Here is a 14,232-nt window from a genome sequence, read left to right as displayed (position 1 = left end):
AAACCTTTGACTTTATTATGAAACACTACTGTCAACGAAAAGGACTATTTAAAGCAGAGAAACATATGGTAGTTCCCTTCCTCTATTTATCAGATTTCACCTGTTCCCACGCAGAAGACCCCCACTTCCATCCCCCCTACACCCCCTTTAACACCCCTGGCAGATGCACCCCACAGACCCCACCTCGTGCCATGCACGGGGGCTGCAGCCTGCATTGCTGCTGTCCTGGAGGAGGCTGGAGTCTGCAGGACCACGGGCAAGGCGCAAGCTCCCACCTCCCTCCGAGGCACCGCAGGAGCCCTGCTCCATCCCGTTCTACATTTCTGGGTGCAGGAAGGTGATCCAAGCAAGGTGCAAGCTCCCACCTCCCTCCGAGGCACCGCAGGAGCCCTGCTCCATCCCGTTCTCCATTTCTGGGTGCAGGAAGACGATCCAAGCAAGGGGGGGGGGGGGGGGTCCCTCTATTAGAATAAAGTAAAAGGACTCCTCTGTCTCCTTTTTGGACATAAACCTCTGATGTTTGTGGGTTTATTTTCCTGACAAACCCCCGCACTTCTTTCCCTCTCTGAGGAACTCAGAGAAGCCTGCATTCCAACCGCCCGCTGCAGCAGAGCGCAACCGAAACTGCCGGGCCGGTTCCGAAGGCAACGGAAACTGTCAGGCGGGGCCGGGGCACGGCGGGACCCCTGCGAGCAGCACGGTGGAAGCTGCTCACTCGCCCTGCTGTTACCCCACGGGGGACACGGCTGGAGGGAGCCGCGGGAGCCGCGGCATGAGGCCGGGCTCGGGCTCGGGCAGGGCCCCGCGGGCCCGGCGGGCCCAGCGCAAGGAGCGGGCCCAGCGGCCTGGGGCCGAGCGCGGGCCGCGGGATCCCGGCAAGGCCCAGGAGCTCGCCCGCAGCCTCGGTGGCCTCACGCTGGGGCTGCTTCTGGCCAGCATTTACGGGGCTCTGGTGCTGCTGGTGCAGGGCCACAATGTCTGGTACTGCCTGAGCGTCACCGTGTTCCTGGGCGCCGGGCTGGGCCTGGGCATGGCCTTCTCCATGAAGACGCGGATGATCGTGCTGCTGGCGCTGCCGCACTTCTTCACCAGTGAGCAGCCGTGGGAGCTGGGGGTGCCAGGGGATGCCAGCTCCTGGCCGAGCACCGGGACTGTGGAACAGCCCCAGATAGTAAAAATGTTAAATTTTCTGTGTTAAAAAACACAGGCCCTCAAGAGAACCTAAAGCCGTGAAAAAAGCTTCCAAAATTAATGAAAAGCATATTAATAATAAGATTATAAATTATATTTAGCAGGTTAGTTGTAGATAACATATCAATAATATTATAAATTATACATAGCAGATTTTATATGTACATAACAAATTAATAATAAGATTATAAGTTATATGCAACAGATTAGTTATATACAACATATTAATAATAATATTATTAGTTATATATAACAGATTAATAATAAGATTAAAATTATATATAGCAGATTAGTTATATATAACATATTAATAATAATATTATAAGTGTGTAGTTTAAATAGAAGTGGGTAATATCACCTAGCAGAAAACAGAGTTTAAAGTTTTAAAATATAATAATATAAAACTAAGATAGAAATTTTAAGACAGTAGCTAATCCTTCTTCTTTACCTTCTTCTTCATAAGTTTAAGTAGTATTTTATAATTAAACAAAAACGTCCACATTGCAAAACACAAGTGATTAGTTATTGAGTTAAAAATAAAAATAATTTTTGTGTCATTTCTTAATTAGATTATTTTTTCCTTAAAAACACCTTGTAAAAATATATACAAAACCATTTTGTAACTTATTAGTAAAATACTGTAGAACTCACAGTTTATATGACTGTCATAGATAAAAAATAATAAACATCTAAATCCAGACACGAAATACCATCTCGAGCGCTTTCAATCCCAGCCCTAACAGAAACAAAGAAGAATTTAAATAACCAACATTAGTGGTGCCCCGTGTGAGGATCAAATTCACGACCTGCAGATTATGAGACTGACTCTTTCCTGTCAGATTATGGGATTGATTATTTCTTGTCAGATTATGGGATTGATTATTTCTTGTCAGATTATGGGATTGATTATTTCTTGTCAGATTATGAGACTGATTCCTCCCTGTCAGATTATGAGACTGATTATTTCCTGTCAGATTATGAGACTGATTATTTCCTGTCAGATTATGAGACTGATTATTTCCTGTCAGATTATGGGATTGATTATTTCCTGTCAGATTATGGGATTGATTATTTCTTGTCAGATTATGAGACTGATTATTTCCTGTCAGATTATGAGATTGATTATTTCTTGTCAGATGATGAGATTGATTATTTCTTGTCAGATGATGAGACTGATTCCTCCCTGTCAGATGATGGAACTGATTCTTTCCTGTCAGATTATGAGACTGATTCTTGCCCTTTCTTCGCAGGGGAGGGGAAGATACTGATCATGATGCTGGTGCTGTGCCTGACCGTGCAAGGCCCTGGCACCAATCTGCTGCACAACGTCTCCCAGGTCGCCAAGGCGCTCTCATGCGGGGCTGAACTGGCCCAAAACCAGACAGCCGAGCGGCTGCAACGCGCCAAGGAGCCACTGCTGAGTGAGCAGGGGGCTGGGGGAAGGTGGAGGGATGGGAGGGGCCCTTCCTGGGGGAGCCACAGACAGCCTCAGGCTCCCCTCACTCTTTGGGGCGTGCTCAGGTGTGTGGTAGATAGGGACGGGCGAACGGAAGATTTCGGGATGTAAGGGAAAGCAAGACCCTCTCCCCCTCATCCTGCCATATGTAACCAACCACTCCTGAGACCTCAGGAGTTTTAGGAGTTAGCACCTCCTAACACCAGTAGTCCTCCACTCCCTACTAACCCTAGCCGGGCCCACCGTCCCCCTTTTGACGTAGTAGGGCCCCTTGACTATTTAACCACACTAGATAAGGTAATAAACGCCATTTTGACCATCCACCACATTGGTGTCTGTACATGCTGGTAGCCCGAGTGACCCAGGCAAGGCCAAACTGCCGCACTGTGTCTTAAAACCAAGTCGCCTGCCTTCTCAGCAGAAGGCAACAAGGTGTCCCCTCTCTCTGCAGACGTGCAGAAGAAGATCAAGGAGATCGGCCAGAATGCCAAGGTGCTGGGTGACCGTGTCCGTAAGTTCGTCCGCTCCATCATAGACTCCACCAGACACGTTGGTGAGCGTTGGGCCCCCGGGGGTGCCCCCAGCCCCGGCACCCCTTACCCTCCTCTCAGACCGTGCCTGTCTCCAATGCCCGCTCCCTGCCCGCAGCCCGCGCCCTGCGCAACGTTTGGCTGTGGCTGTCGAGGGCTGGTTACATCTGTAACCGTGAGCTGGGGGACCCGCAGAGCACCTGCTTTCGCTACATGGACAAGACCAAGGACAGGTGTGAGCGCGCCCTCCCGCTCCTCTTCCACATCTGCTACGTCGTCCTCAGCTTCAAGGCGCTCTGCGGCATGATCAGTACTTGTGAGTCCCTGTCCCTCTGCCACAGGGGGCTCATGGGGTGATGGGGCAGATCTGTCCCCACCATGGGGGCCCAGCCCCACAGAGATCCCCCCCTCTCTGCAGTTGCTTTCATGTTCTGCACCATCCCTAAGTACATCCAGACCTTCATCCGGATGAACGTCGCAGCCCGTGAGTATCCCAGGGCCACGTGGTGGGTGTTGTCATTATTTTGTCTGAGGGACATCTATGGAAGTGATACAAAGCTTTTTAGCCACTCTCCCTAAATAAACGAAAAAAAGACTATTCTAAAAGCAGTAAACTAACTAAAATTTTATTTCTTTGCATTATCAGTAAGAAAAGTAATAAGAAGAAAAGTATTCTAAAAGTTTTGTTCTAATTCTTATTACTCTTTCTTTAAGTTACTATTAATAAATTTTTCTTTATACCCTTTTAAAGTTTTAAAAGTTTTAAACCTACTTTACCTTTCTCCTAATCCTACCTCACAACAAGAAATAATTAGCAACCAGCCAACACCAAACCCACCACACTCTTTAGTACATTGGCCAAAAAAATCTCAAAATTAACAAAATCTCAAATTAACAAACCCAAACCACTACACGGGTCCTTCTCTGTGCCCCTCATCTGGTTCTGGCAATGCACAGCACCTCTCGTCACCTCTGCAGACCTCACAAATGCCCTGAACCGTGTCCGCGCCGAGTTTGAGTTCAACATCTCGGTCGTGCACCACTTCAGCGTCAACCTCAACGCCAGCAAGAGCCTGGGCGAGGTGTCTGCCGATATGATGGAGGCCGTGCAGCAGCACATGGAGCCCTACCACCGTGCCCTGGAGCTCTTCTCCTACCTCTCCTTCTTGGCCATCCTCTTCTTGTGCTACCAGTGAGTGGTGCTCTGGTGAGCCGCGGGGACGGGGACCTGGCGTGCGGGTGCTCAGTTTCCCCCCGCCCCGTGCCCGCAGCGCGATTCGCTACCGGCGCCGCTACCTGCGGGACGACACCTTTGACAACGTTTACATCACGCGGCGCTTCGTGGAGCTGGACCTGCGGTGTGCAGAGCAGGGCAAACCCACCGTGCTGCCCCTGTCGGCGCTGGAGAGGGGCCGCTACATCCCCCCGGGTCAGCCCCAGCCCCGGGGGTATCCCCCAGCCCAACCTGAGCCCCCTGACACGGCCTCATGGTGCTCCCGTGGCCATGCAGGTGCGCTGTGGCTGTCAAAGAGGGAGCGACGCCAGTACGGGCTGCAGCTCTTTGGCTTCCTGCGCCATACGCTGCTGGGGCTCAGCATCATCCTGGCTGACTACAGCATCTTCTGGCTACTCGACCTGTTCCGGCACCAGCTGAGCGCGGAGATCGTTGCCAGGGGTGAGCAGCACCCTTGGGTGCTCCGCTGGCTGAGGGTCAGGGCTGTGGGATGGCCCCGGGTCTGAGCTGTTCACCCACAGCGCCGTCGACAATGACCATCAGCGTCAACGGGACGGGCTACACCAGTGAGATCTACCAGGATCTGGTCTCTGCCTTCAACGCGCTGCAGGAGGGCGAGGTCTCGGTGCTGTCCCACGTCTGCCTCATCGAGCCCGTGGAGCCCGACCACGGCACCTACATCACCATAGGTGTGCAGACCGGGGCCGCTGCAACCTCAGCGACCCAGGTGGATGGGGGGTGAAGGGGGTGGCCCCCCTACTTAACTCGTTTTCTTCCCACCAGGAATCCTGTACGGTATCTGGCTCTTCATCGCCGTCTTCGGTTCCTACATGGCACGCCTGCGCCGGGCAGTGTGTGCCGCCTACTTCCCGTCCCGCGAGCAGGTGAGAACCCCCCTGAGCGTGTGTGCGTGTCCCTCTGCACTCCCTCAGCCACCAGCTGCCCTCACCCCATCCCCTCCATGCCAGGAGCGCCTGGCCTTCCTCCACAACATCATCCGGGCACGGCGGGAATGGGTGGTGTTTGCCCTGCGCCAATCTGGCACGCAGCGCTTGGCCGATACCGGGAAAAGCAGGCTCTTCCTCGTCCTCATCTCCAGGTAAGCTCTTCCAGGAGATGGAAAAGGGCAGCACCATCCCCGGGGGTCCGTGGCAAGGACCTCTGGGATGGCATTGCCCCCGCGGATCATTTGCTCCGTGCTTGCAGGTTCCCTCTCCTAGCTCGCCTCGCTCGCCGCTTGGGCATCCAGCGCAAGCACTGCCTGACCTGTGGGGTGGCAGAGCAGCCGGGTTTCACCGCCTGCATCACACCCAACTGCAAAGGTCGGAGCCCCCACAGAGCTCGGGGAACCCCTCCCCAGAAAATTCCACATCCCCCCCCCCCTGACAGCCCCGCTTTCTGCAGGGCTGTATTGCAGCGAGTGCTACGGAGCCCTGAACAACACCTGCTCCGTCTGCACGGCCCCCCTGAGCTCCCCGGACTCTGGCGACGAGGAGATGTGAGGAGGGGTGCTGGGGGGGCTGCAGAGGGGCTGGGGGGCGGGGGGCACAGCTCAGCCCTGCCCTCTGTGCCCCCGCAGGGACTCCAGTGACGAGGACACGCCGGGGCTGTGGCCGGGCCGGGGCCAGGAGCGAGGGCGGCGGCTGCTGCAGCGCATCAAGGACGCGCTCCAGGGCCGGCGGCTCCCCTCCAGGACGGAGCTGCGGGAGGAGGAGAGCGAGCGGCTGCTCCCCAGGTGAGGGCTGCCCCTGCGGATGGCAGCGTCCTCCTTCCCCTCCAGCGCTTACACATTTCTCTGGCTTAGGGACGGGGCAACCGAGAGGTGCTTGAAAAACTTATTTTCACTCTCATGAGAAGGGTGAGACAACAGAGATGTTATAATTCACGCCATCGCAATCAGAATTACAATATAAGTGTTCTTAGTCTATCAGCTTTAACCACACCACACTATAAATACCTTAAAATAATAATCTAAAATTACCCCTCGTGGGTCCTGCTACAAAGTTTAATTTCTGTGATGTATCTAATCTTATTTGCAAAGCCATCCTTTAAAACTTGTTTCTAGTTCAATATCTCTCTCAGCAATGTCTGTCCTATCCTATAATAGTTCTAAATCAACATTTATCTCAAAATGTACAGATGGTTCACACACTATGTGAACCTTCTGTCAAACTCTAAAAATGTTCTATAAATTTAAACTTTAAATATTTTCTATAAATTCTAAAGTTCTTTCCAACTTTATAAGCTTTCTATATTTAAAATAAATATAGAAAATAAGTTTTCTGTATTTATAGAATGTTATCGTTTTTCTATACATTTCTATTAAATTTTCTATAATTAAAAAATTCTAAAATTTTCTATACATCATTTTCTATACATTTCTGTAACATTTTCCATAATTAAAAAAAACCCAAAAAATTTTTGATACATCATTTTCTATTAAAATTTTTCTATGAATTTCTATACAATTTTCTATAATTTAAAAAAAGTCTAAAAATTTTCTATACATAATTTTCTATTTAAAAATTCTATAAAATTTCTATAAAATTTTCTATAATTTAAAAAAAACTCAAAATTGTCTAGAAATAATTTTCTAGAAATAATTTTCTATTAAAAACTTTATAAATTTTCTACGAGGTTCTGCATCATTTTCTAGAAATAATTTTCTATTAAAAATTGCTATAAATTCTATTAAATTCTATAAATTCTATTAAAAATTGCTATAAATTCTATTAAATTCTATAAATTCTATTAAAAATTGCTATAAATTCTCTTAAATTCTAGAAATTCTATTAAAATTTGCTATAAATTCTCTTAAATTCTAGAAATTCTATTAAAATTGCTATAAATTCTATTAAATTCTATAAATTCTATTAAATTCTATAAATTCTATTAAAAATTGCTATAAATTCTATTAAATTCTATAAATTCTATTAAAAATTGCTATAAATTCTATTAAATTCTATAAATTCTATGAAAAATTGCTGTAAATTCTATTAAATTCTATAAATTCTATTAAAAATTGCTATAAATTCTATTAAATTCTAGAAATTCTATTAAATTTTATAAATTCTATTAAAAATTGCTGTAAATTCTCTTAAATTCTAGAAATTCTATTAAAATTGCTATAAATTCTATTAAATTCTAGAAATTCTATTAAAAATTGCTATAAATTCCCATAAAACTTTGGATCATTTTTTAAAATCCCGAAACATTTTTCTATCGAAAATCTTCTAGACGTTTTCCATAAAATTTTCTAGAATTAAAAAAAAAAAAAAAAAATTAAAAATTTTTCAAGAATCATTTTTCCATAAACAGTTTTCCATACAAGTTTCCCACCCAGCGCAGCTCGCTGATCCCCAGCGCTTGCCTGTCCCCCACCTCCAGACGCGCCGTGGACTGCGAGCAGCGGGCCGAGAGCGGGGACGACGGAGAGCTGCGGGAGGTGCTGGTGCTGCCGCCGCCCAGCCGAGTTCCCTCCCCGCTGGGGCATCCCCCCGCCATCAGCTCCGAACCGCAGCGTGCTCCGAAACCTCCCCGCACAAGTGAGCCCCGCTGCCGCTCCCCTCCCAGCGGCAGCGGGCAGGGCTCACCCCTCTCTCCTTCCCTCTCTCCTTCCCTCTCTCCTTCCCTCTCTCCTTCCCTCCCTCTCTCCTTCCCTCTCTCCTTCCCTCTCTCCTTCCCTCTCTCCTTCCCTCCCTCTCTCCTTCCCTCTCTCCTTCCCTCTCTCCTTCCCTCTCTCCTTCCCTTTCTCCTTCCCTCTCTCCTTCCCTCTCTCCTTCCCTCTCTCCCTCTCTCCTTCCCTCTCTCCTTCCCTCTCTCCTTCCCTCTCTCCCTCTCTCCCTCTCTCCTTCCCTCTCTCCTTCCCTCTCTCCTTCCCTCTCTCCCTCTCTCCTTCCCTCTCTCCTTCCCTCTCTCCTTCCCTCTCTCCTTCCCTCTCTCCTTCCCTCCCTCTCTCCTTCCCTCTCTCCTTCCCTCTCTCCTTCCCTCTCTCCCTCTCTCCTTCCCTCTCTCCTTCCCTCTCTCCTTCCCTCTCTCCTTCCCTCCCTCTCTCCTTCCCTCTCTCCTTCCCTCTCTCCTTCCCTCTCTCCTTCCCTCTCTCCTTCCCTCTCTCCTTCCCTCTCTCCTTCCCTCCCTCTCTCCTTCCCTCTCTCCTTCCCTCTCCTTCCCTCTCTCCCTCTCTCCCTCTCTCCTTCCCTCTCTCCTTCCCTCTCTCCTTCCCTCTCTCCCTCTCTCCTTCCCTCTCTCCTTCCCTCTCCTTCCCTCTCTCCCTCTCTCCCTCTCTCCTTCCCTCTCTCCTTCCCTCTCTCCTTCCCTCTCTCCCTCTCTCCTTCCCTCTCTCCTTCCCTCTCGCCTTCCCTCTCTCCTTCCCTCTCTCCTTCCCTCTCTCCCTCTCTCCTTCCCTCTCTCCTTCCCTCTCTCCTTCCCTCTCTCCCTCTCTCTCTCTCTCCTTCCCTCTCTCCTTCCCTCTCTCCCTCTCTCCTTCCCTCTCTCCTTCCCTCTCTCCTTCCCTCTCTCCCTCTCTCCTTCCCTCTCTCCCTCTCTCCTTCCCTCTCTCCTTCCCTCTCTCCTTCCCTCTCTCCCTCTCTCCTTCCCTCTCTCCTTCCCTCTCTCCTTCCCTCTCTCATTCCCTCTCTCCTTCCCTCTCTCCTTCCCTCTCTCCCACCCAGCCCTGGAGCGAGTGGTGGTCTCGGTCCTGCCCAGCCCCCTCAGCCGCTTCCTCTGGAGCCGGCCCGATGAGTATCGCTGCAGAAAAGCCTTCCTGGGAGCCGGCTTTGGGATGCTCCTTGGCCTCGGTGAGCGCTGTGGGAATCAACCAAAAAAAAAAAAAAAAAAAAAAAAAAAATCCTCGTTTTAAGGAGTCCTTAAAACCAGAGGGTTTTGGGGAAAGCTGCAAAAGGCAGGACGCAGAGACAGCAGGACTGCAGTTAGAGCTAAGCACCAGCCGCGAGGTTTGTCAGAGGAAGTGTTACATGAGAAGTAGAAAGTAAGGACAAGCAGAGCAGTGGTCCTTAATTTGGAGATAATCTGGGGAAAACTTTGGGAGAAAATTGAGGACAAAGCAATAGAAAATGTAGGACAAAAACCAGAAAAATAATAAACAAACAAATAAATAAATAAATATTTATATTATTAATATATATTAAATAAATAATAAAAATAAATAAGTAAATATTATAATATCCCAAATTATCTCCAAAGTAAGGACGAATAAAACAAAGGTATTAACGCTTGCCTAGAATAACTCCCTAATCTACAGAAAAGTATTATCTAGCAAGATATTAGGAAGTTTTGGTTTAATAATGGAGCTCTGTGCACTGTATCTTAAGGCTTACAAGCAGGTATTTGTATTCAAAATAAGCAAGCACTGTTTTAGCCAAAGGTACTTTTGCTTATAGTGGCTGGATGAAACTACTGTCAGTATGCTTTTGCTTTGTGTGATTGGTCAAAAAGCTTTTAAAGTAAGTTGCACCATTAAGTTCTTTGTCTGCTGCCTGGAATGTGAGCTGCTGGCATCTTCCCATTGCCATAACCATGGAATGAGAGTGATGCTGGAAAATCAACAGCTTGAGATGCATTCCTCAGCAGTCCCGTCCCGTTCATGATATTGTACATTTTAAAAAAAAAAAAATTGTACATTTTGTGCATGTTGTGATATTGCACAATGATGTGCTTGTTTTGTTGAAGGGCTTTAGTAACTTTCTTAGGGGCTTTTTGGGCTTTAGGTGTGAGGTTTCTGGGAGATTTGGTGTTGTAGTCTCTCAATAAGTTGAAAAGTGGTGTAAGTTCATCATTGGTGATCTCTAAAATCGGCCTGATCAAATTGATTTCTTTTAAACCCTGTAAAGTGTTGACACTGGGTTTGAGTTGTATATTTTGTGGTTTGTTTGTTTTGTGATTTTTAATTTTAAGTATTTCTATGGTGAGATTTTTTGGACTTTTGATGTAGAGACTTCTAGTCTTGTGTTTTGAAGTTCTGTAATTATGTTGTCACGAGTATTTCGTAATTTTTTTGTGTGTTGGTGCTGTAATGAGTAGATTATCTATACCATGTATGATTATTGTTTGTGGATGTCTCTTTTGAGCTGGAGATAAGTTTTGTGTTACGAACTACTGGCAAATTGTTGGTGACTTTTTAAGTCTTTGAGGAGGGATTAGGAACATTGGAAGAATGGAAGAATTGGAGCATTAGGGACGTTAGGAAGAATGAGGAATGTTGTTGGGTGTTCCAGGGCTCTGCCACCTCCTCATCATGCCTCTGGACCTGTCAGAGACACAGAAGGTGAAGCTTACCTGGGGGCTGACAGGTGAGGATGGGGCAGGGAGGGGACTGAGCTGATGGGGAAGCCCCCGGGGGTTCTCTGTGGGACCATGGGCTCAGCCCTCTGCTCTGCACAGCCGTGACTGCCCTGGGCTGGGCCACGTCCCCCCAATTCCGCTGTGCCAACCTGCTCATGGTCCCCAAGCTCCTGGGGAAGGAGGGTCGGCTCTACGTTCTCTCCTTTGTCTTCGCCGCCATCTACAACGGTAGGGTCCCCCCACATCCCTGTGTCCCCCCAGTGGGCTCCGGGGAGCTGGAGGGCTCTGAGCCACCCCTGCTGCCACCAGGGCCCGGGGCCAACCTCTGGTACAACCTGATGGAGACCAAGCGCTCGATGGAGTGCGTGGTGGAGCTACAGGTCAACCACACGGGACATCTCTGGCAGGCGTCTACAGCCCCCCTGCGCCAGGTCATGGAGGAGCTGGTGGTGAGGAGGGCTCTGGGGCAGGGGCTGCGGGGGGCCAGGGGAGCAGGACCGAGCCTCTGCCCGTGTCTGTGTGTGTGCCCTGGCAGAAGAGCGCAGAGACACTCAACACTGAGATGCACAACGTCTCCCAAGCCTTCGTGGAGCTGAACGAGCAGGTGGCCAGCAAGGAGGGCTACGACCTGAGGCAACGCCCAGACACGGGCACGAAGCCAGCCCCCAGCACCCAGGAGCTCTATGAGACAAAGACCAAACTTCGCTGTGAAAGTGAGTGGGGTGGACAGGCACTGGCAGCACGTGGGGAGGGGGGGCTGCCCCAGATCCCAGTGCTGTCCCCACAGGGCACCCTCGTTGGGGTAGGCCAGTGGGGCTGGGGCTGCACAGGCACCTGAGGGCTCCTCCTGCTCCCCAGCTGTGATCCAGAGGGGCCTGCAGCGCTGCACAAACCATTTCCAGAAAATGTACGAGAAATGCATGAAACGAGTGATCCTGCCCTTAGTCAGGCACCTCGTCTGCCTGCCCATGCAGTTTGGGTTCGTCTGCCACTCGGTCAAACGTAGGTGACCCTGACCCTGTGCTCCCTTGGAGGGGCAGATCCAGTTCTGCCCCCTCAGCCCCTGGCACGGCATCCCTGTGCCATCTCTGCAGTCATGAGGAGGTGGTGTAAGGAGAGGATCCCCGTGGATGGGAACTTCGGGCACATGTATGACCGGGTGAACAGCTCCGTCAACAGCCTCAGCCAGGAGTTCAGCGCCAGCATTGCCTACCAGGTGGGTGCCTGGGCACCCTGTGGGTGCCTGTCCCCTGTGCCCACGGCCCTGCCCTGCCCCATGGCCCCTCTGCCACAGGAGGAGCACCACGAGATGCTGGTGGGCACCGACATAGCGGAGCAGCTGCGGGAGGAGGTGACCTCGCAGCTGCAGCAGGAAGGCGCCCGCCTGGGCCTGGCCGTCTCCTTCTTCCGCCTGCTGCTGTCCTTCACCTTCCTCTTCATCTTCTTCTCGTGAGCCTTGGCATGGTCAGGGGGTGGGGGTGACACCCCTGTGCCAGCTGCGGGGCACAGAGGGGTGGGGGCCTTCTTTGGCAGCAGGTCTGGGAGGGGGGGGACATGAAGACAATGGAGGGGGTCCTGGGGGCTTCACCCAGTGCCTCCTTCTCCCCAGACCTCTCCTCTCTCACCAGGGCTTTCCACTACACCTATCAATACTGCCACAAGATCGGCTTTGACAACTGCTACGTCACCACCTATTTCCGCCAAATCGATGCCCGGCGTAGAGAGCAGGTTGGGCAGGGGGAAAGGGGTGCAGGGCAGCCCGTCACCCCCCGTGGGGTGTCCCAGAGGCTGCACTGAGACACCCCCTGTCCCTCACTCAGAACAAGCAGACGCTGCTGCCCCTGCTCCGTGAGGAGACCTCGTCTTTCATCTTCCCATGCAAGCTGGCCGTGCAGCGGCCTGAGCTGCAGTACATGGTGAGGGGCTGGGGGTAATCAGAGGGGTCAGAGCTGGGGACAGCAAGCAGTGACAGCTTCCCTGCTCCCCTGCAGGTGATGGAGCTGCTCAGGTGCATCCCACTCCTGCTCTTCCTCCTCTTTGTCTGTGGCCTGGACCACTTCATCTTCAGCATTCTCAGCATCATCCAGCATCATTCCTTTATCGAGTATTCCTACCAAAGTGAGCTCGCGGCCCTGGAGGCCCGGCCCACGGTCCCACCGTGCCCCTCGGCAATGCAGGGACCCCCTCAGCCCTGCCACCCCCTCCTCAGCCTCCCTATCCTCCCACCCCACAGCCAGCCACCACTTGTCCGTGAACGTGATGGGCACATCCCTGATGGCACAGCTGCTGCGCACCACCATCGGGGCCCTCAACACCTCCTTCGACACCGAAGTGGAGACCTCCAACCTCGGTAAGCCCCTGCCAGGGATGGAACCCCCCCCCCCCAGCCCCACGCCTGGCCAGGGGCGGCCGCAGGGGGCTCACGGCGGTGCCGTGTCCCCAGCCTGCCTGCCGCAGCCCACGGGGATGACGAGGCAGCAGTACCTGAACACCTGCCTGCCCCTGGGCGTGCTGGCCCTGCTCTGCCTGGCCCAGGTCTACCCGTTCCGCCTGCGCCGCGCCATCGCCGCCTTCTACTTCCCCAAGGTGAGCGGTCCGAGGGCTGGGCACAGCCTGGGGGTGCCCTCTGGGGTGGGTTTTGCTGGCCCTCACGGTCTTTGCTGGCACAGAGGGAGAAGACTCGAGTGCTGTTCCTGTACAACAAATTGCTGCGGCAGCGGAAGAATTTCTTGCACCTGCAGCGCGGGCGCGTGGCCCGGCGAGCACGGCAGCCGCCCGAGCTGGTGAGTGGGGACGGGGACACGGGGCTGCTGGGGTGGGGCCACCAGTGTCCCTCGACCCTGCAGCCCCACACGGGCCCGTCCTCGCCGCAGGGAACGTTGCTGCTGCAGTGGTGCCGCCGGCGCTGGCCCTGGCTGCGCCGCTGCTTGCGCCGGAGATGCACCTTGTGCGGGACCCCCGAGACCCCCCGGCACCGGCCCTGCCCCAATCCCGACTGCTTTGCCTTGTACTGCGAGTCCTGCTGGAGGGTGACGGGGGGCATCTGCCTCGCCTGCGGGCCTGCAGACCCCGACCTCGTCCAGGACAGCAGCGAGGACGAGGAGGAGCAGGGATACGCGGGATGAAGGTGCTTGGGAATAAATGTTTCAACCCCCGTGCACGGTGTGAAGTGGGGTCTGGGGGTGTGTCTGCCAGGGGGATGCTGAACGAGGGGGTCTCTGCTGCACTGCATGATGGAGGTGGGGAGCTTGAGATGGGGAGGATGGGGGTGCTGCCCCAGCAGCACCACTGAGGTGTTTGTCATGCAGCACACACGGAGCTGCCCCTGCCCTACCTGGCACTTCCTTCCCAGGGCTGGGGGCGTGACAGAAATAGAGATGGGGGCGTTGAGGGGCTGTGGGGAGGGACAGGTTTGAGTGCTGGGGCTGTGTGTGGAGCTGTAGTCCCCTGGGATCTTCTCCTTGCACCAGCAGTTCATGGCTGTAGGGATGGAGGGGAATGGTGGCAGCAGAGCTGGCATC

General features: G+C 52.1%; 1 protein-coding gene across 1 annotated transcript; it reads left to right on the top strand.

Annotated features, from left to right (window-relative positions):
- Positions 1 to 526: 526 nt before the first annotated feature.
- Positions 527 to 13,869, top strand: LOC128801181 (DC-STAMP domain-containing protein 2-like). The gene is made up of 30 exons (XM_053966869.1): positions 527 to 1,091; positions 2,442 to 2,612; positions 3,099 to 3,200; positions 3,296 to 3,493; positions 3,596 to 3,661; positions 4,156 to 4,369; positions 4,449 to 4,606; positions 4,688 to 4,852; positions 4,933 to 5,100; positions 5,195 to 5,295; positions 5,380 to 5,510; positions 5,618 to 5,733; positions 5,816 to 5,909; positions 5,991 to 6,146; positions 7,799 to 7,956; positions 9,082 to 9,207; positions 10,645 to 10,719; positions 10,811 to 10,939; positions 11,021 to 11,160; positions 11,247 to 11,424; positions 11,570 to 11,713; positions 11,806 to 11,927; positions 12,006 to 12,160; positions 12,340 to 12,439; positions 12,532 to 12,627; positions 12,703 to 12,829; positions 12,945 to 13,061; positions 13,155 to 13,297; positions 13,381 to 13,494; positions 13,585 to 13,869. The coding sequence occupies exons 1-30, from the start codon at positions 773 to 775 to the stop codon at positions 13,834 to 13,836; spliced, it is 4,335 nt and encodes a 1,444-aa protein (XP_053822844.1). The 5' UTR covers positions 527 to 772; the 3' UTR covers positions 13,837 to 13,869.
- Positions 13,870 to 14,232: the final 363 nt, after the last annotated feature.

Source organism: Vidua chalybeata, chromosome 29 (assembly GCF_026979565.1).
Source record: "Vidua chalybeata isolate OUT-0048 chromosome 29, bVidCha1 merged haplotype, whole genome shotgun sequence".
NCBI lineage: Eukaryota > Metazoa > Chordata > Aves > Passeriformes > Viduidae > Vidua > Vidua chalybeata.
This window is presented reverse-complemented; position numbering and strand designations above follow the sequence as displayed.